At 32.2% G+C, this 21,851-nt stretch overlaps 1 protein-coding gene across 1 annotated transcript in view; it reads left to right on the top strand.

Annotated features, from left to right (window-relative positions):
- LOC143241722 (dynein axonemal heavy chain 7-like) overlaps positions 1-21,416 on the top strand; it is a 227,034-nt gene extending 205,618 nt beyond the window's left edge. The window contains 6 exon segments of the mRNA XM_076484949.1: positions 2,374-2,477; positions 4,742-4,946; positions 8,203-8,340; positions 18,563-18,654; positions 18,914-19,018; positions 19,735-21,416. Coding sequence (XP_076341064.1) covers positions 2,374-2,477; positions 4,742-4,946; positions 8,203-8,340; positions 18,563-18,654; positions 18,914-19,018; positions 19,735-19,888 — 798 coding nt within the window. The 3' untranslated portion in view covers positions 19,889-21,416.
- The last annotated feature ends 435 nt before the right edge of the window (positions 21,417-21,851 follow it).

Below are 21,851 nucleotides of genomic sequence, written 5' to 3'. Positions count from 1 at the left end.
ATCATTCAACTACAACCTCGGTAAATATATACCGTGGGCATTTTCTAAATATCTAACAACAGCCATCTTCTTTTTCAAAGACTCTTGAAACTTTAAATATATTCTTAATCAACTTAATCATAAAGCCTTAGTAGCCAGTTTTGATGTAATCTCCCTCTTCACAGAAGTCCCAACAACTGAAGCCTGCAAGATAGCTTTAGAACTATATACAGTATTCAACTTTATATTGTTAAACATCCATAGCAACCAAATTAACAACCATTATAGAATTCTCTACCACCAAAACTAACTTTATGTTCAATGACCAAAACTACCTACAAATAAATGGTCTAAGTATGGGGAATCCTGTGTCACCAGTTCTAGTGAACATTTTTGTGACACAGATTGAATTTCTAGCAATCAATTCAGCCTTACACCCGAGATCTTTTGGTACAAATATGTTGATGATGTAATTGCTGGATTTACTTCTACAGAATACACACTTAATTTTTTCAACCACATGAACTCAATACACTCCAACATTTAGTTTACCAGTGAACAGGAAAAAAAACAACTAAAAAACATTTCTCAACCTCAAAATCACAAGGACTGATACACAATTAAAAACAAATCTACAGAAAATCACCCATATTGGACTATACATTCCCTGGGTCTCAGCACATGAAAACAAAACAAAACTCAACATATTAAAAAAAATAAATAAATAAACACAAAACTATGTTCACCTGATAAAATTAGCAATGAAATCAACAAAATAAAACAACACAGCAAGAAATTTCCTCAAAACATCATTGAAAAAAATTATGTGCACACACCTAGATCAACAACAAACAAATGATAATAAATCCCAAGGTACAACAAACTACAAACCTTACCCTGCTGCATACCATATATTTCCGACATCAGCAAAAAATAACCAACATTTGGAAAAACCTTATAACAAAACACAACATTTTAGTGAACATCAAATTTATTCAAAACCGGGTACAAAACTAAGTCCATACTATGTAAAACTGCACTGACAAATACAACACCAACATAGTTTACAAAATACAATGTGATAACTGCCACGACTTCTATATTGGAGAAACAAGTAGAAAAATGGAAACCAGATTCACAGGACACAAAAAGTCACCTTCACACGTTTTTGAACACTGTCATTCAAATAAACACAACATAACCATAGAAAACACCAAGATACTAAGTAGGGAAACAAATATAAACAAATGCAGAATCAAAGAAGTCCTACTTATACAGCAACTAAAACCAAAATTAAACCAATATAAAGAAACACCTTTATACCTATACTAATTAATAACCTAACATCCAACTGCAATGCCCTCTACAATTCCATACACTTTTATGCTCTCGTACCTAAGACGAGCTTGGCAATGGTAAGTTGCAAACTCTCTTTTTGTAACCTGAAGATGACCTAAGAAGGTAGAAACGTTGTTCTCTACTTTATTTTAATGAAAGTTTTAATACCCATACCAGCCGTCTTGAAATACATTTTTACTTCAAGTGAGTTTCTTGTCACCATGAAATACCACGATCAGATATCAGATACATGTATTCCATGATGAAAACTTGTACCAATTTCAAAATCACTATTGTTAGATTATAGTGTAAAATGAGCTCTTTCTAATAACTATATACATGCATATGTAAACTCTACATATAGACTATAAATCTCAAACAAAACTGTTGAATGGTGTGGGTGTGGCACCTGTCTGGGGTTGACAAAATGTATTACTTGTTTCAACAACATTCATTCAGAAGATTTTGAAATGTATAACTCAAAAACATTTTGTATCTTACAGTCTAGACATACATCTACACTCTGCCATTGTATTATTGAAGATACAGAGAGCCAAAGTAGAGAATTTTTAGTTTGTTGATCACATGACAATACATCTGAAGTTTTAAGTAGTGTTTTAATGGTTTATTTTGAAATAAATGACTTAAAACATAGGTAATATAAACTTTGAATCATAACATACATTATGATATTAATTTCATTCACATACATTGAGAGTAAAGGTGTTTAATTAAATTCTGAATGTAATATTGTGGCTTGCACTGTTAAGTGTTTAAAGTGGTAACTATTGCAAAATTGTTAAAACAGCAGTTTTCAATGATAACTAAGTTTCTTAATTTTAAGTTAGAAACTAATGAAAAATTCTTAATTTATTCATGAGTGATTTTCTGAGTTACATTCAAGTTATATGATATATCATGATTTTCTTTTTTTATGCCAAAACATGACAGATATCACAAAAATTATTGTTTTTCAAGGTTACTTAACATTTTAGTATAGGTTCTTGTTATCAGTGATGTGGCTGTGCTTTTAAATATTTCATGGTGATATTACAGCTTCCTGCAGTTTTTGATCTTATTAAAGCAACTGAGAAGTTCCCAATAACCTATACTGATAGTATGAACACAGTTCTGGTCCAGGAGATGGAACGGTTTAATAAGTAAGAGTTTATTTCAGAATAGAGATTAACTGTATTATTATAAAAAAAAGGAGTGAACTCCATGACCTGTAGTGGTCTTACAAAGAAAGGTTTATTTCAGAATAGAGATTAACTGTATTATTATAAAAAAAAGGAGTGAACTCCATGTCCTATAGTGGTCTTACAAAGAAAGGTTTATTTCAGAATAGAGATTAACTGTATTATTATAAAAAAAAGGAGTGAACTCCATGTCCTATAGTGGTCTTACAAAGAAAGGTTTATTTCAGAATAAAGATTAACTGTATTATTATAAAAAAAAGGAGTGAACTCCATGTCCTATAGTTGTCTTACAAAGAAAGTTTTATTTCAGATACAGAATAATTTAAAGACTAACATTCTTTGAGGAAATAGCATTGTTTAATCGTATTGTTTATTCTGCTATCTAGTATTATTTAACATAAAGGTAGTACTTTCAGGTGATAATGTTTATTGATGCAGTAGTTTATACTAGAAGGTAGTATGTTTTAACATATATAATGTTGTTTTACATATAATTATTTTAACAACTTATCAGTGAAAGTAAGAGGATTATATGTAATTCACACAACATCTGTTTTATGTCGTGCAATTGTGACATTTTACCCAGTACCAGAGCCAATCAGGTAGACTGGGGTACAAGAGGCATAGTAGAAGTTGAAATTCTATTTATTTCATCAATTATTTGACCAATAACTATTTTATTGTGAACAACAAGATTACAATGATGTATTGTGTGATTTTTAAAAAAAATTGAGTCATTGCCATAGTTATATTTATGACTTTTATTCATAATAAATTATTCAGTTATTGGAACACCAAACTGTTTATTACTAATATTATTGATTCATTTTATATGACTTAACTTTATTAAACATTCAGAAAAAGACAGTAAACCTGTAAACTGATTGTGTTTTTTTAACTTCAGAATAGATCAGCTAACCACAGTATTAATGGAAAAGCACCAAATTAGGAATTATAAGTACAGAGATCTTGAGTACATTCTATTAAAATGATTTTGAATATGCAAGTACAGCCAATATAAAGTTATGGTTTCTTTGGGAAATTAACATATTTGTACTAGGTGATGGTATAATTTAGTGTATAATGTTATATACAGCAAGATATTCATGGTTAATGTTTGTACTAGGAAATGGTATGGTTTGGTGTGCAGTTGTTTATAAGAGTAGATAATGTTTATTAATACGTTTATTTTAGAGTAATTATGGAACAAGTGATGATTTATACAAGGAGCTGTTATTGGTTAATTTAATGGTATGTACAGAGATATTTATATTTAATATATTTATAATAGTAAATAGTGTTGATTAATGTATTTTTATTAAATGGCAGTATGATATAACGTGTAATTTTTTATACAAGAAGGTATTATTAGCTAATGTGTTTATTAAAATAGGTGGTATGTTTTATTATGCATAGTTTATAAGACAGGATTGTATGGTTTATATGTTTTGTATAATGTACCATTTATTGTGCAATAATGTATTCTATGTTAGAGTTTTCCAAAATTTTGCACCTATTGGCTCACTTAATTATTAGGCTCGATAGTAAAAGCCTCCATTTGCAGTTGATGAGTTTTGAGTAATCATAGTCACCTTATCTTGTGGTGTCCTATAATTGTATGTTTCACCAGTTTACCATGTTTCTCAATCTGTTTCCATTTCTGTATGTGTACAATAGGTATGATGTTTCAATTACTAAAGAAATAATCACACTAGTGGTTGAAATATTGTACAGTTGTAATAAAATATTTATAATCAGTAAGTACACTCAAAAGATTATTAATGTACAGATTTAGTTCAGTGGTGTGTTCTTTAATATGTGGCAATTTAATCCATGAAATGTAGGATAGATGTTTTAAATAAGAGATCCCAAGCTAACTTTGAATATTATTTAAAGTACAATACTGCCATAGAAGTAATAAAATATTAATTTTCTGTGACAGTAAACTTTACCTGAGGTATTACATTCATTAATTAAATAAGGCAGTGTCATGTATATACAATCAACACATCATGATAACACATAGATAGTATAATTTCAGGGTAGTAAATATTCTCTTGACATTTACTGTAAATTACATGAAATAGATTAATAAATTGTTTGCTGTATGTATAACCAGTTTGGTTATTTAGAGGTTATTCTTAAAATGTATAGAATTTGTGGTTATAAGTTTTGTTAATAAAATGTTTCATTATAGCAATATATATATATTCCTTTTTTATCAGGCTACTACACTTAATTTGCACTACTTTGCATAACCTCCAAAAAGCTCTGAAGGGATTGGAAGTGATGTCACCTGAACTGGACGATTTAGCTCATAGTCTTCTAATGGGACGAGTTCCCAAACTTTGGCTAGCAAGATCCTATCCAACACTGAAACCACTTGGAGGTTTCATTAATGATTTTTTAAAGCGTCTCAATTTTCTCCAGGTAGATGAATGTCTTCATTATGTTAAGAGTATTTGTTTACTACTACATATTATTAAACTAAACTAAATTCACAAGAAATTAGTAAAAAATTAAAGCTGAAACTACTTTTAAAGCAACTTTTTTACATGTATGAAGGTTTAGTTTTTGTCTATCATAGCTATATAAGCTTCAGTATCTTTTAAATGTATTGAGGGATTATCTTCATACTCTATGATATTTTATTGTTTGTCTTATGCAGACTTGAACAAACAAATGAATTCCTTATGTCTTATGTGAAATAAAACTTTAAAAATAAATCTAATACAATAATAGTAACTTTCACTGAAGGCAAATTCTGATTTTAATAATTACAACATTTTGACCAAAAGTACTGGGTCATCACCAAGTAACAGTTATATTGAATGCAACAATTTCCAAATAATCACCCAATAGTGTGGGTCAAAATTCGCTATTCATTAAAACTATAATTTACTTACTGTTGTTATTGTACTTCTGACATGGCACTTTACTTCTTCTCACATAATAGCTTTTATTTTCAAGTGCGTGCCACCTGCCTTGAAACTCCCACTTACCCCACTATCAATGTGGTTTATTGGGCATTCACAGCGACAACCCTCTAACAATAAGAGTATGATACACCTTCCTGACACCTGACTTCAACTTCCTCTGCTACTGCTTCGTGTCTCATGGCACATACTTCAAGATCTTGACTGAGAATTTTTTGGCCATCAATCATTGAGAGATTGATCTTTATATGAATTGACACTGTTCTTTTTCTTTTTTAGAAATTACATCTCAGGCTTTTTATGTTTTATCTGTATCCCCAGTTTCTTATAATTCTTTCTTTTCCTTGTTACATGCTGCCTCTTCATCCAGTTATCTTGTCTTTCCTTTTTCTTCCAATATCAGGGTACATAATGAGTATTTCACTTCTCAATTACAACTAGTGCCAACACAACAATTCTCAGTAGCTGGAGTCACTTTTGCCTGTGCAGGGTGCGGATCCTGATAACCCTATATGTTTACTCTAATCTCAGTTTTTCTGTCTTCATCTAACCCTCACATCTCTTCTGTGATATATTTCTGAAACTCTTTACCTATCCTCTGAAGGATTTTTGGAGAATAGTTTCTTTTACAGTACTTTCCTGAAGTTTCCCACCAATTCACTGAGAGATTTTGAAGGATACCATTCCTTCATTACCTCCACATTGGCCTAATTATATTCCATGGCACTATTCCTTCATATGCAGTTTCTTTGCCTTCCCCCTCTTTTTCTTTATTTGCATTTCTTCACTGATGTTTCTCTCCATGGTTGGGGAGCATTGGTCAATCAACAAAGGCCTTCTAGACAAAGGTTTCAGATAGAACAGTCATATCAGCATTTTGGAGCTTCTGGTAGTAGAATATGCTTTGTATCATTTTATTCCTGTTGTACAGACCATAACTTGTTCTGATCCATTTAGACAATTCCACCATTGTTTTCTACTTGAATCACCAAGAAGGCATTAATTTTTATTTGTTTTGTGTTTGAAAATTTCTTAAGTCAATTCCTCTTTAGCCCATTCTCTTCCCACTTCCTCCCTTATGGTTAATCACTGTATGTGGAATGTCTTCTGCCATAGAGTTTCCCCTTCTATGCCCAATGTTGTTGTTCTTACAGATTTTTCTTATGTGGCTGTTTGATCATGAGGCTTCAGTCTCTTCCATTGCCTATTATCAAGAAGCCTTGTCTAACACTTTCTCTTTTCCAAATACCATGTCTTTCCTACCATCTCCTTTTTTATTGTGTTTCTTCTGGGTTTGACTTCCTTGTCAAATGGTTCTTCCAGATTGGAATGTCAGTATTGTTCTTCACTCTCTTGCACCCCCTCCCTTAAAATTTTTGACTTCCTATTCCCTGTGTCATCTATTCCTTAAGACGTTTTTCTTAGTCCTTTTATTTTGTTTGTGAGCAGTGTCAGTTTGATATCTTTGTTATTGACATTGTACATACTGTGTTTCATTCTGCATATTTTCTCATTTATCTGAATCAATATTTCCTGCCCAAAACTTTGGCAACTCATGAAGGAAATTCTTTCTTAATACCTATTTCCCTTCACTCCATTTCTCATCTTTATTCTTAATCTGATATGAATGAACTTTATGCCCCGCCTATGCTCTTTGTTATTATATTGCCCAAATGTCCTCCTTTTGTGGTTCCTAATCACACCTTTTTATTCCTAGAGGTGGGGTTTATCAGATTTTTAAACTGGTGAATTCCTCCCTATCTCTTAATTCTGCCAATTTGTTCCAGGTGATATTGCATCAAATATTGGCATCTTACCTTTTCCTTGATGTCTCACTTCCATTATTCTTTGGAAGAAATTCTTCAGTTGGACATGGTGGATGACACCTGATACATTCATTTCCAACAATCTTTGTTAGGTGGTTGTTTCTTTCTTTTTTAGGGTACTGTTTTCAACCTGTCCCCATCCTTCAAACATTGGTTCAGCTGTAGCTTGGTAAATTTCCTTTTTCTTGTATGCTACTTTTGCTTACAGATGCACATCACTTTTAGGTCTAGGATCCTACTCAGTGGTGAATATTGCCTATCTGGGTATGCTACTTATCTATCTGTTCCAAAATATTCTAAAGTGTACAGCTGGCCTTAAGTCATAAGGGAGTATGCTATCTTTTGCCTTGTAACTCAGTTGTTCCATATTTCCAATGGGTACGTATCTCACCCTGCACTTCTCACCCTTCCTTCCCCTTACACATGCTTCATTTCTGACTAATCTTGAAGTGGTGGTTAGTTGGAATCAAATAAAGGAAGTAACATACATCTGGAGAGTAATTTGCATTAGCGAAAGGTGATAGCATGTTAGTTTACCTGTGAAGATACAATGAATCATAGTGACAGTGGGGTAGATGAGAGTTTCAAATTTTGCATATAGAGGGCATTTCTGAACAAGAAAAACTGTTATGTGAGTAGAGGTGTAAAGAGCTACCAGAAATATATTTTCAGTGTATGAGACAAATAACTTTTATTTTATTATTTAGTAGATTTGTCACCAAACATTAAAAATGTAATAATCATATGAAAGTAAATTAAAATAAATATCTGTTATGGAAAATTGAACAAATCAAAATACCAGTTGGCACAGTTTTCTTTATTTATAGTCATGTTTAACAAGACTAAATAATATAATGGTTAATGTATATGTCATCATTATACTTTACCAGTTATTTATACTTAATTTATGTTTTATCTATAAAGAAGTGGTATGAAGAAGGAAAACCTTCAGTCTTTTGGCTGTCTGGGTTCTACTTTACTCAAGGATTTTTAACAGGAGCTGTCCAGAACTATGCAAGAAAATATGCCATTCCTATTGATCTACTGGACTTTGACTTTGAGGTTACTCAATTTTTAAACTTTCTGGTTATCTTTGTCTTAACTGTGTATCCTTATGAATTTCCAAAACGTTTGCTTAGTTCAAGCTGTAAAATTGTATTCATTTTGTATCTGTGCAAAAGCATTTTAGTAAGTAAGTACAAATGCTTTTCACTTATCCTCAAAAAAGATAGTTATAACCTCACACCACTGGCAGAACGTTTTTGTACACACTCCAAACTTTAAATGTATTAGCATGTACTGACCTAACTTTTGATACAATCAGCATTATACTGTAGTCTTCCACCAATAAGATCTTCCATATGAAGTAATCTATAGTGACAAACTGTGTATATCAAAGTATCATTGTTTTCCAATAAATTTTAACATTTATTGTCACTTACTTTACACAATTGTTTGTTTGTTCATTCTTTTTTTCAGCACATGAGTGATTCAGTTCTCTTTTCTTTTTATCAATGAGAACATTTTTGTATTATACTTGTTGTTTTGAACATTAGCTAAAATAGAACATTTTTGTATTATACTTGTTGTTTTGAACATTAGCTAAAATAGAACATTTTTGTATTATACTTGTTGTTTTGAACATTAGCTAAAATGGAATATTTTTGTATTATACTTGTTGTTTTGAACATTAACTAAAATAGAACATTTTTGTATTATACTTGTTGTTTTGAACCTTAGCTAAAATAGAACATTTTTGTATTATACTGGTTGTTTTGAACATTAGCTAAAATAGAACATTTTTGTATAATAATTGTTGTTTTGAACATTAGCTAAAATAGAACATTTTTGTATTATACTTGTTTTGAACCTTTGATAAAATTCAAAGTGTTTTTTTTCTTTATTTTTAGAAAGAAAAGAACAAATTCTTAAAGTTTAAATTAGACCTCCTGTTATGAAGTATTTTATTTTTATACATTAATGGCCCTTGTGGTTAAAGCAGTCAACTTGATATGAAAACTTTATAATGTAGCAGTTAATTCTACATATATTTGGTACAAAAGTTGACAGTGAGTGGTGTTGACTAACTGCCTTCCCTCTAATCTATCACTGCAAAATTAGGGATGACTTATGCAGATAGCCCTTATTTAGCTGTGCAGAAAATTCAAAACAAAACTCAAACAACCTCTTTTACCAATTTGATTTCTTCTCTTAATCAAATTATGATAATTTGGAATGCATATTTCAGAGTCTGTGAGATCAATTTTCTTGGACAGGAATATTCCTTATTGTTATTAACCAAAACTTTGAATTTTGATAATTAATCTCAGTCTTTTCATCATAATAATGACAAAAACCTATGTACCATGGCCTTATCAAACCTACTTAAAAAAAGTAATAATATTATCTGTATAAATATAATAGTACTGTCTTTTGTAAGTCCATGTCAGTACTTTTCAAGGTGTGGATGGAGGTTGACCAAAATTGGCATAGAGGTCATTAGGTCCTTGTGAGGGTATATTCATATTTTTAGTTTTGTAGTTATTATGGGCATTTTGCCTTTTTTTCTACTACTTTGCCTCTTGTAGATGTATCTTCACAAAATTTGGTAAGAAGATTCACTAGGTCTACGAACAGACGACACATTTTCAATTTAGTGTTTTTCAATTTTTATGAGCATTTTTTCTACTACTTCTCCCCCTGTTGATGGATCTTCACCAGATTTGGCATGAAGGTTTGTTGGATCTTATTAGCTTCAGTCTAGATTGTGTGTTGATTCTCAATTATCATGTATTTCAGAGCTTATAATTCATTCCATATGTCCTGTGGTTGGACGTCTTCCTCTTTTCTATCTCTTCTATTCCTTGTATTTCATCATTCATTTTGCAGTTTTCTTCTTTTTCTCATCCTTTGTTTCTTTTATGTTCAATCTGCTATTTTTCTTCTTTTGTTTATTTACCATGTTAGCCTGGTCTCCTCTTAACCCTTTCTTTTTAACACTCTGCATTACTGTTCCAACAATTTTACTGAAACACTGTCACACCAATCTGTTCTTCATAATATCATACTGTTTCCTTCATTTGTATCCCAGTTCTTTTTCTATGATTCTTGGATTTGTTTCACTGGGATACCTTGTTGTACAGAGTTAGACATCTTCAGTTCCATCTTAGGGTACTTCATTTAATGCCCTTCATTTATAACTTTCTAATTAGTAATCCTCCTCTTTACCACCCAGTATAAACCCAGATATAATGAACTTTGTGAGAGTGTTAATGGAATCTGAAAGAGCATACTGAAAGTTCTGCTACCAACAAGCAATAACAAACTCACCTCACAGTGGAAAAGGCTTTATGAAGTGCAGAAATTGATCAGTAGAATGGACTATCTATAAGATGCAAGTGGACAGAAAGACCAAAATTTACCATACCAATCTGTTGAAAGATACTTGAACAGAGAAGAAGACCTAATAGATGCAGCTATTGAGGCACAGATGAATATTGCAAGCGTAACTGTCATGGATGCAGAACCAGAAGACAATGACTTTGTCGTAGAGGATAAGGACATATAGACTTGCAAACAGAAAAAGAAGTTATAAGTTCTACTGTGCCAGTATGCAGGTTTCTTCATAGATAGACTGGTAAAGACAAACCTTGTACAACACATGATTGAGACTATGACCAGGGATTCTGTAAAAGTGAAGCCCTATTAGATCAAGTAAGAAGTCAAGGTAATGTTAGAAGCTGGAATCATTGAGTCTTACAATCCAGCCTAATGTTCACCAGTAGTAATCATGAAGAAGAGGGATTTCTCAGATCATTTCTTTATAGATTTATGGAAGATGAACCTTGTGATGAAGTTTCACTTCAAACCTATGGTCAATCTTTCTTTACCAAGACTGACATCATTAAAGGTTGTTGGAAGATACTGATGTAGCCAAAATCTAAAGAGAAAACAGCTTTGGTGACATCAGATGGATGTTACCATTTCAAGAGGATACCATCAGAGTTAATTGACTCAATGAAGACATTTATCCACATTAAAAGAAAAATATTGCACAAGATCATCAACATTGAGCTTTACATGGAAGAACCAATACAGCCAAATGAGGTAACCCAGAGAGCTTTTTGGGAAAGTGAGAGCAGCAGGTCTGATTATCAGGCCATCCAGTCATTCTGTGATTGATTTTGTTGAACATAAGATGGGCAACTGACAGATAGCCATGGAAAATGGGAAGTTAACCTGCATACAAGATGCACATATTCAGATGGCTGAGCAGCAAATTCCAAAACCAACTCTTCAAGAAAGAGTTCATCATGCAAATGGACCATCAGCCCCTTCCCTACATTCATAGGTATAAAATCAACTGTACAAGGATCATGAAGTAGGTGTTATACCTCCAGAACTATAAGGTTCCACACTGCAAAGGTTGGTGCAGACTGTATAAGTAGACTTTGCACATGAATTGAGAATGGCCTTTGTATATAGTATGAAAAAAATATTGTCAGTTATATTTCTTAATGAGAGACTTAATGTTAGATGTACAAGACTGTTTCAATTTTAGTAAAGCATATGATTATAACTTTTTATGTCTCTTGGTTGTATCTTCATCCATTCACCAATCTTCAGTCTTTCAAGTGTCTCTTAAGAGATGTGTTGTTGACTGTTTCCTTTTATTTGTAATCACCTCAAACTATAATAAGATAGGAAGTTGATATGGAGGTTTTTCAGGTTGGTGTAATTTCATTGGTATGAGACACACCCCTCTTTCAAAAACTGTGCTGGGTGTTTATCTGGAAGTATAGTACAGACAGACCATCCCTACCCTAAAAACCAAACTGTTCCAAGTAGTTGTACCAACTGGTTGGGCCTTGTATTATCCCTTAAAAGCAAATTTAAGAATATTCATTCTTGCATCTGCTTCATTTGGTAAATTGTCTCAGCACTTCTGATGTATTGTACAACTTGACATAATGTGCTAACCACACTACTCATACATGCTTCATCAATATCCTTGATATATAGGTCAATGGAGCAGCCATTACATTCTGCCCATCTATGCAACACTTTAGCACATACAATATCTAATTTTATTAAATATTTTCTTTACACCAGTTCTTCCACCATACTATTAGTGAAGAATTCTAGATTTCTGTTTTATGGAGAGGTGAGTAGCATTCCGTAAATAAACATTCTTTTTAACCATTCCACAGAACTACTGACCTTTTGTTCCCATCTTACAGTGCATTTATCAAGCATCCTTAAGGGGATCATTGCAAATAGAGTATGTTTCACTCTCTTACTGGGGGAAATTTGTAGTTACATATATTTAGGTGTGAGAATTTTGTTCAAAGCTTGTTGAATGCTGTTCCATAGAGAAGTATCTATCCAGTGTTGACTGTATCAGTAAAGAACGTACTTCTTGTGTAATAAGTTATATGTTCTGTAAAGAAGTATCTATCCAGTGTTGACTGTATCAGTAAAGAACGTACTTCTTGTGTAATAAGTTATATGTTCTGTAAAGAAGTATCTATTCAGTGTTGACTATATCAGTAAAGAACATACTTCTTGTGTGATAAGTTATATGTTCTGTAAAGAAGTATCTATTCAGTATTGACTGTATCGGTAAAGAACGTACTTCTTGTTTGATAAGTTATACATTCTGTGATGAAGTATCTATCCAGTGTTGTCTGTATCAGTAAAGTATTCTTTGTTTAATTAAATATAATTTTGTATTTGTAATAGTCTGTTCAACCATTATACTGGGATTTCCTATTTTGGGTTTGTTAATAACTGCAAGTTAATTTCTTGTTATTGGATGTGTGGGTATACACTATAAAATAGTAGTTTTGTATAACTGTAACACAGACATTTACCATTTTATAGTCAGTAAACTAGATTTTAACCACATAAATAAAACGAGCATTCATTTAACTATAAGTATATGCTAGACTAATTTGAACTTTGAGCTGTTCAGGTAATTATTCTGCTTGTTTTTAGGCAACTTTGTGTGCTTTCTTTAAATCTAGGTTGTTTGAGGTATCTATATCTCAACAAAGTAAAAGTGGCATTCAGTGACATTTCAGCTCCTCGAGTGACCCTTTCAAAAGAGGAGACTGGTAAAACAGTTTTTTTGCTTGTGTTTTTTCTTCTATATCCATATGTGGTAGTAAGTCCACAGTAAATAATGTCATCTCAGAAGATGGTGATTGTGTGCCAGAAATGATGTTCAGTAAATATTTATTTATTCATTGATGACAAATCTTCCTTAAATCACATAAAAGTGATCTCATAACTGATATGGATGATGTTATGAAATGACATCAGATCTAACAACCACTGAATATGAGATTAGTCCACTCTTGTCTGTTATTGCTCCAGGTATCCACTTCTTTCCCTGTTCATAATTATAAACCTTATGGTTATTCACTATCTGCTATACATCTCTAATATGAACAGATCCAATCATTAGACAATGTTTTGCTTAAGAAAGATTATAAGAGAAGAATCATTATTTGCTGCAGTAGACCAGTTAAACAGTCATCCAGTTTCTGATGGAGAGTACAGTTTCCTCTTGCTGCCTTTTGTGTCTATTTTTTATTTTTTTCAGTTTTGACAAAACTTTTAGTTACTGGTTAGATGATATGGGGAAGACTAAATATGTCTGACACCACTGACTTTCAAGAATGGACCAAATTTCTTGCAGGCAGAAAGTTCATATCTTTGTGGGTCAACATATCAGCTGCTCTTTAGATTTTCTAAAGGTTTTGTCATGGTTCCTTGATTTATCCTTACGTATAAATACACTCCAACAGTTGGTGTAGTAATTTAAAAGTCCTATGAAGAAAAGCAAATATGGCAACAATTATTACTGTCTCTTCGTTGGGTGACTTAAGTAAGCTGCATCATTTACGATCCTGAACACTCCAAAAAATGTCTCAACATTTTAAAATTGCCCTTCTGAACATTCATGCTATATTTTAGGCTTCTTGACAATGGATCAAAGTTCTTGAAGTGATAGCATTATTTCTACCTATCATTAGGATGTTATTGAGTTAACAGTGAATACTAGACAGATTTTGAAAAACCTTGTCTGAAACATTGTTGGGGCTGAAATAATTTTAAATGGTGAGCATTTGTAACAGTAAATAATGATTATCAGTAACATTCTTCAGTTTTCCTTCATTGGTATTTACAGATAGGTATTAGATAAATACAACTTGCTGAAATGTTGGTATTCAGCCAAAGATGCAAACAGCTGTTTATTGTGTAGTATTGGCTTTATAGATGGCACTGATCTCAGATTAACTTTGAAGTTCCTCTTAGATTCTTACCAACTATCTTTTATTTAATACAGGTGCTATTGGAGTTACTCGGTCACTATACTTCACTGCTAACAAAACACTGGTTTTCACCAAATGGCTCAGTTCTACATTAATATCTGGCTTTATTGTATATGGTACAGTAGCATGATTTCCTGGAACTTCATCAAGACAATCACTACAACACCAAAATTACCCTTTTTATTTATTGCCAGCTAAGTTTTGTTATCTTTGTGATTTAAGAACAGTTTCCATCAACCAGATACAGTTTGAATAGGTCATTGTGCACATTAAATGTCACTTTTACTACAATTGTACTTCATGGTACCGCTTCTTCACCAGATTGGAAAACCAGTGAAAATGGAACCTTGCAGAAGTGTTTTTGCAGTCTCTTTAGTTTCATGCAAAACATATAAAGAAGTGTTGAGTAAACCATATTGCAAGACACCAATTTAGCTCTGTAAAACTACACTATAAGAGTTGGCAAATACAATGCCAATTCAGTGTTAGTGTCATTGCTTGACTTGTCATTAGCTTTTGCTGGTGTACATGTACTAGTATTATTCAAACTTGCATAGCTTTTCACTAGATAATAATGGTTTAAATTTAAACCAGCGCTTGGTTTTGTCACTTCCACAGCTTTCTTCAAGTTATTAAAGTTGTTTCTCATACCTTTCACTTTTCAGTACACAGACCAATTTATCTCTCAGTTTGTTGAACCCAAAGTCCCACACTAATTTCTTTAATACTGCCACTTATTGTGCAGTTTTCTCCCCCATATCTTTTTTATTGTGATTATGAAAACAAAAATTTTCAGCCTTTGTCAGAATTTTAAATAGAAACTATGTTTTTAATGTCGCTATCATTTAACTGTAGCATTTATTACCAGAGTTCTGTGCTTCTAAACAATTTTATTTTGGAACAGAATTCACTGTTATAGCATACAAATTCAATATTCATTGTCCACTCTTTAAAATGTTTATAAAATTCATCAATATTTTAATATATAACACCATATTCCTTCTTTTTTATTTTCATAGCACCCTACAGTAAAAAATAAAAACTGAAGGTTAGGTTACGATCATCAAGATGGTTATACTGTTGTTCATTGTAAAGTAAAAACTGAAGGTTAGGTTATGATCATCAAGGTGGTAATGCTGTTGTTGGTTGCAAAGTAAAAACTGAAGGCTAGGTTAAGATCATCAAGATGGTTATACTTTTGTTGGTTGTAAAGTAAAAAGTAAAAACTGAAGGTTAGGTTATGATCATCAAGGTGGTAATACTGTTGTTGGTTATAAAGTAAAAAGTAAAAACTAAATGTTAGGTTAAGATCATCAAGATGGTTATACTGTTGTTGGCTGGTAAAGTAAAAAGTAAAAACTAAAGGTTAGGATACGATCATCTAGGTAGTAATACTGTTGTTGGTTGTAAATTAAACTGAGGGTTAGGTTAAGATCATCAAGATGGTTATACTGTTGTTGGTTATAAAGTAAAAACTGAAGGTTAGGTTAAGATCATCAAGATGGTTATACTGTTGTTGGTTATAAAGTGAAAACTGAAGGTTAGGTTACGATCATCAAGGTGGTTATACTGTTATTGGTTATAAAGTAAAAACTGAAGGTTAGGTTAAGATCATCAAGGTAGTAATACTGTTGTTGGTTGTAAAGTAAAAACTAAAGGTTAGGTTACGATCATCAAGATGGTTATACTGTTGTTGGTTATAAAGTAAAAACTGAAGGTTAGGTTAAGATAATTAAGGTAGTAATACTGTTGTTGGTTGTAAAGTAAAAAATAAAAACTGAAGGTTAGGTTAAGATCATCAAGATGGTTATACTGTTGTTGGTTGTGAAGTAAAATATAAAAACTGAAGGTTACACTCTGATCATCTAGGTGGTAATACGGTTGTTGGTTGTAAAGTTAGATAACAACTGAAATTGGTTTACATGAGGTAGAAGTTGGAACACTGAAAACATCAACAAGAGTTCATCATGTTGCTTTCAAGTTTAAAATTAGTGTCATTGAAGATTGTATTCACAGAGCACTTTGACCACTCACAAGATTAGATAAAAATAATCCAGAAATATCTATGTAGAAGTCATAAAATAATCATTGGTGCACAAGATAAAAGTGGAATAAAATACATGAAACAGTAGATACATTTCTTAATTTGACCATCTACATGAAGTAATGGCTCAGGCTAAATCTATGAACAATGTAAAGTGGGAAACAACACAGGAAACAGTTGTTAAGTTTCTTCACTGTGTCTGTTATAGAAAGTAACATATCAGGTTAAATCTATACACAAGTAACCTTAGGATGGTGTACATCAAACAGTTGTTAAGTTTCTTCACTGGGTCTGTTACAGAAAGTAACATATCAGGTTAAATCTATACACAAGTAACCATAGGATGGTGTACATCAAACAGTTGTTAAGTTTCTTCACTGGGTCTGTTACAGAAAGTTACATATCAGGTTAAATATTTCCACAAGTAACCATAGGATGGTGCACATCAAACAGTAGATAAGTTTCTTCACTGGGTCTGTTATAGAAAGTAACATATCAGGTTAAGTCTATACACAAGTAACCTTAGGATGGTGTACATCAAACAGTAGATACGTTTCTTCACTGGGTCTGTTATAGAAAAAACATATCAGGTTAAGTCTATACACAAGTAACCATAGGATGGTGTACATCAAACAGTTGTTAAGTTTCTTCACTGGATCTGTTATAGAAAAAACATATCAGGTTAAGTCTATACACAAGTAACCATAGGATGGTGTACATCAAACAGTTGTTAAGTTTCTTCACCGGGTCTGTTATACAAAGTAACATATCAGGTTAAATCTATACACAAGTAACCATAGGATGGTGTACATCAAACAGTTGTTAAGTTTCTTCACTGGGTCTGTTATAGAAAGTAACATATCAGGTTAAGTCTATACACAAGTAACCTTAGGATGGTGTACATCAAACAGTTGTTAAGTTTCTTCACCGGGTCTGTTATAGAAAGTAACATATCAGGTTAAATCTATACACAAGTAACCATAGGATGGTGTACATAAAATAGTAGATAATTTTCTTCACTGGGTCTGTTATAGAAAGTAACATATCAGGTTAAATCTGTGCACAAGCAACATAGGATGGTGTACATAAAACAGTAGACAAGTCTCTTCACTGGGTCTGTTATAGAAAGTAACATATCAGGTTAAATCTATACAGAAGTTACATAGGATGGTGTACATAAAACAGTAGACAAGTTTCTTCACTGGGTCTGTTATAGAAAGTAACATATCAGGTTAAATCTATACACAAGTAACATAGGATGGTGTACATAAAACAGTAGATTAGTTCCTTTGCTGTGACTGTTATAGAAAATAACATATCAGGTTAAATCCATACACAAGTAACATATGATGGTGTACATAAAACAGTAAAGTTCCTTGGTGTGTCTGTTATAAAAGTAACATATCAGGTTAAGTCTATACACAAGTAACCATAGGATTGTGTATATCAAACAGTAGATAAGTTTCTTCACTGTGTCTGTTATAAAAGTAACATATCAGGTTAAGTCTATACACAAGTAACCATAGGATGGTGTACATCAAACAGTTGTTAAGTTTCTTCACTGAGTCTGTTATAGAAAGTAACATATCAGGTTAAATGTAGCATATGACTTCAAGAGGACTTAGTGTATTCCATATTAAAAGGGTAAAGAAATTTTCTGTTTTTGAGTTATGAAATGTTTAATTTATTGTAAAGTCAGATGTATAGTATTTGCATGCTGAAAAATTAATAACTTTTTTGGTATTTTATTCTGTTTATGACTAACTAGAATTTGTGTACATTTATTATGAGGATTATCACTTTTTTTTAATTGTTTATTTTTAAGTAGGCTTGTTAAAAACTGTTATTATTTATAAGCTTTTCACATGAAATTACTTTTGTGACATAAACTTCTTTGTAGATTTTAACCAAGGACAGTTATGATGAACCTCCTGAAGATGGAGTTTATGTTAATGGTCTTTTTCTGGTTGGAGCACGATGGGATCGAGATCTGTAAGACATTTTACTACTTAAGACAGATATATTGCAGTATATTTTAATGTTTTGAATAAATACTAGTGTTTTATACTGAAAAATAAAGTTGTCATGTCTCTGATAAAGAACCAATTTGCAAAGTGATAGTTAATACTTAAATATGCAATGTGTAGTATCACTTATGTGTATATGCAATTAATATTTCTTTTTAATTTCTTATAAAAGAAGAATTTAAAAAACAAGTATTGCTACACAGTTTGTTTACGTAACATTGTAGATTTGGTTTAGAGGAACAATTTCCCAAAGTGTTATGGAGTCAAATGCCTTTTATCTGGATTAAACCAACTCCAAAAAGTAATATTCATGACGAAGGAAGATACAAGTAAGTGCATTTTAATACAAAAATAAACCTGTTCCGAATAATAAAGTAGTTCTCATCAAATGACATTGTACTGCTAACTGATGTTTAACATTATTTCAACAGAGACGGCAATATTTTGTGCATTTATGAAACTGCATATCTATTAGCTGTTAATCTAGTACATGGTTTTATTTGGCTTTTGTTTTATCTGTTGAGTAAATTTATCTCTAGTATGACAGTGACAAATATACATATAAATATTGTCCATCAAAACTGAAGCTAACCTATGGATATGTGTGTTTCTGTACTTTTTGTTAACAATGCATATATTGAGGATAATAATAATGGGAAATTCTAGGTGATTTGGCATGTTTTGTTCATGTTTAGTCTTACTAATAATCTATATGTGTTCCAGTCTTTCCATATTCAACTGTATTTAAATATATATTCAGACTAATTAAATTCTAAAAGTGGATGTTACATTAAATATTGTATATTGAAGATCTTTTGGCTGAATGGTTGACCACATGATTCACTTTCCCTTACAGCAATTCTTCATATTCAAACTCTTAAACATGTGTCACATTTGTGAACAATATCTAGTGTTGTTAAGTTTTTATTCTAATTAGAAATCATTAATTGTATTGGAAATAATTCTCAATTCTACTAGGAGATTGAGTTTTAAAATAAGCAAATACTAAAAAATTAGATTAAAGTGCATTATTTTCTCTTTTTAGATGTCCTTTGTATAAGACGAGTGAACGAAGAGGAACATTGTCTACAACTGGACATTCTACTAACTATGTATTACCTTTCCTTCTACCTACACAACTACCTCCTCAACATTGGATCAAACGAGGTGCTGCGCTACTTTGTCAACTAGACAACTAAAAAGTTTCAGTTTAAAAATGTAAAATTCATTGTCATAGACAAACCAAATTTTTTCTTGAAATCTGTCTTTAAATTTGGTATATGTTTATTTAAATGTACATATAATTTTAGCTAACACCTGTAAAAATACGGTAACAGAAGTGTAAAAATTGTTCATACTTTTTTTGATTTCTGAAATAGTTGCTTTTCATACTATTGATACTTTATAAAGTAACCTCAGAACTCATGATCCAACAAACATTAGAGGAATTTAACTTTCTTGGGCACACAAAGATGAAACCATATTTTCTGGTGAAATTACAACTCAAAGATCTATCTGTTGTTGGATATATGAAGGGATGGAAATACTACTCCAACAGTCATAAGAGGCAGTGAACTTTCTTGGGCTTACATATACAAAATCGTATTTCCTGATAAGGTTCTTACCTCTTCACACAAGATTCGCTCTTCTTATTCAATGTTGCCCTCTATAAGCAAACTTTTTCTTCCTACGTGCCAGAAGCCTCTATTGAAATTACAAGATTCCAACACGTCTCTCACGGAAATCATCAAACATCACTTTCTCAAAAATAGAAGCATTACATGCTCCTGCAAAGCATGTAACTCCCTCTACACTCCTCAACCAAACTATCACTTCTCATTTGGTAGTGCTTGTGTTCAGACATACTCTTTTGTTTGTTTAATGCTTCATGACTTTGTTACCTCACAAAGCATGTAACTCCCTCTACACTCCTCAACCAAACTATCACTTCTCATTTGGTAGTGCTTCTGTTCAGACATACTCTTTTGTTTGTTTAATGCTTCATGACTTTGTTACCTCACAAAGCATGTAACTCCCTCTACACTCCTCAACCAAACTATCACTTCTCATTTGGTAGTGCTTCTGTTCAGACATACTCATTTGTTTGTTTAATGCTTCATGTTTGACTTTGTTACCTCACAAAATGGTTGTTTTTTTAATTAATTTGCTTTCATTCAGTCCATTTCTTCTATTAGTATTTATCAGTACAATCTAGTCACTTTCTTTTCTAGACTCAAATTTGGTGAACATTTCTAAGCAATGTATTCCGAAAATAACTTTACCATGAAATGGTAACGACAGTGAATTTATCTGCTTTAATATGCCAGGAGATCAAACATTAGGTGGAACAACTTTTGTTCCTGGAGACTGCTGAGTTTCCTCCAGAACAGGCTGGTCTTGTGAAGGCTGATGAGGACTTTGATCATCTTTTTCCACATCAAATTTTTCTATTCCCATTCCCAACCCTATGAATCTACTAAGCCTAATGCAGTCTTTATGATTTCTGTGTCTCAGGTTTGTGACATTATATTGCTTTCTCCTATTCCTTATTTCCAACTTTTTTTGTTTTTTTCCTCTTTCAACTGATATTCAGATTTATGCTGATCACTTTGCCTCACAATTAAGCAAGAGAATTAGCATGCCACACCCCCTGCAGGCTTCAGATCAGTTTGCACTTTTCTACCATCATGCTGTCTCTTTTTTAGACCAGCTACTGTTAAGTTTCTTATTGCCTCTTTTGCTGCACCCAATTGTCTGTCAGTCTTACCCATGCCCAATATTCTTGCTTGTAACTTTCCCTTACAAATCTATTACAGTATCTTTCTTCCATACACCTCATATCTGAGGCTCTCCACAGAAATCCTAAGAGGTTTTCTGAAAATACCCTTGCCCTTATCTTAGCCTGCATATTGTCTTTGGCTCTGGCATTACATATATGGTTTCTTTGTTGTTGGGACCTTATAAGTCCTAATGCAGTATTGGCTGAAGTCCATTTACCTTCAGCATATCTTAAGAATTTATGTATGGTCCCATTTCTAAGACATTACATTTTTAATACAGTCACAGAAACTCTAGAGACTTGGGTGACATCATTCCAATAGCAATCCACCCTTATGAATATCATAGCCCCTTTGTCTCAGTCAGAACCTCATGTGCCTCCAT

This window comes from Tachypleus tridentatus, unplaced genomic scaffold (genome assembly GCF_004210375.1).
Source record: "Tachypleus tridentatus isolate NWPU-2018 unplaced genomic scaffold, ASM421037v1 Hic_cluster_1, whole genome shotgun sequence".
Classification (NCBI taxonomy): domain Eukaryota; kingdom Metazoa; phylum Arthropoda; class Merostomata; order Xiphosura; family Limulidae; genus Tachypleus; species Tachypleus tridentatus.
The sequence above is the reverse complement of the archived record's forward strand: the minus strand, read 5'-3'. Positions and strand labels throughout refer to the sequence as shown.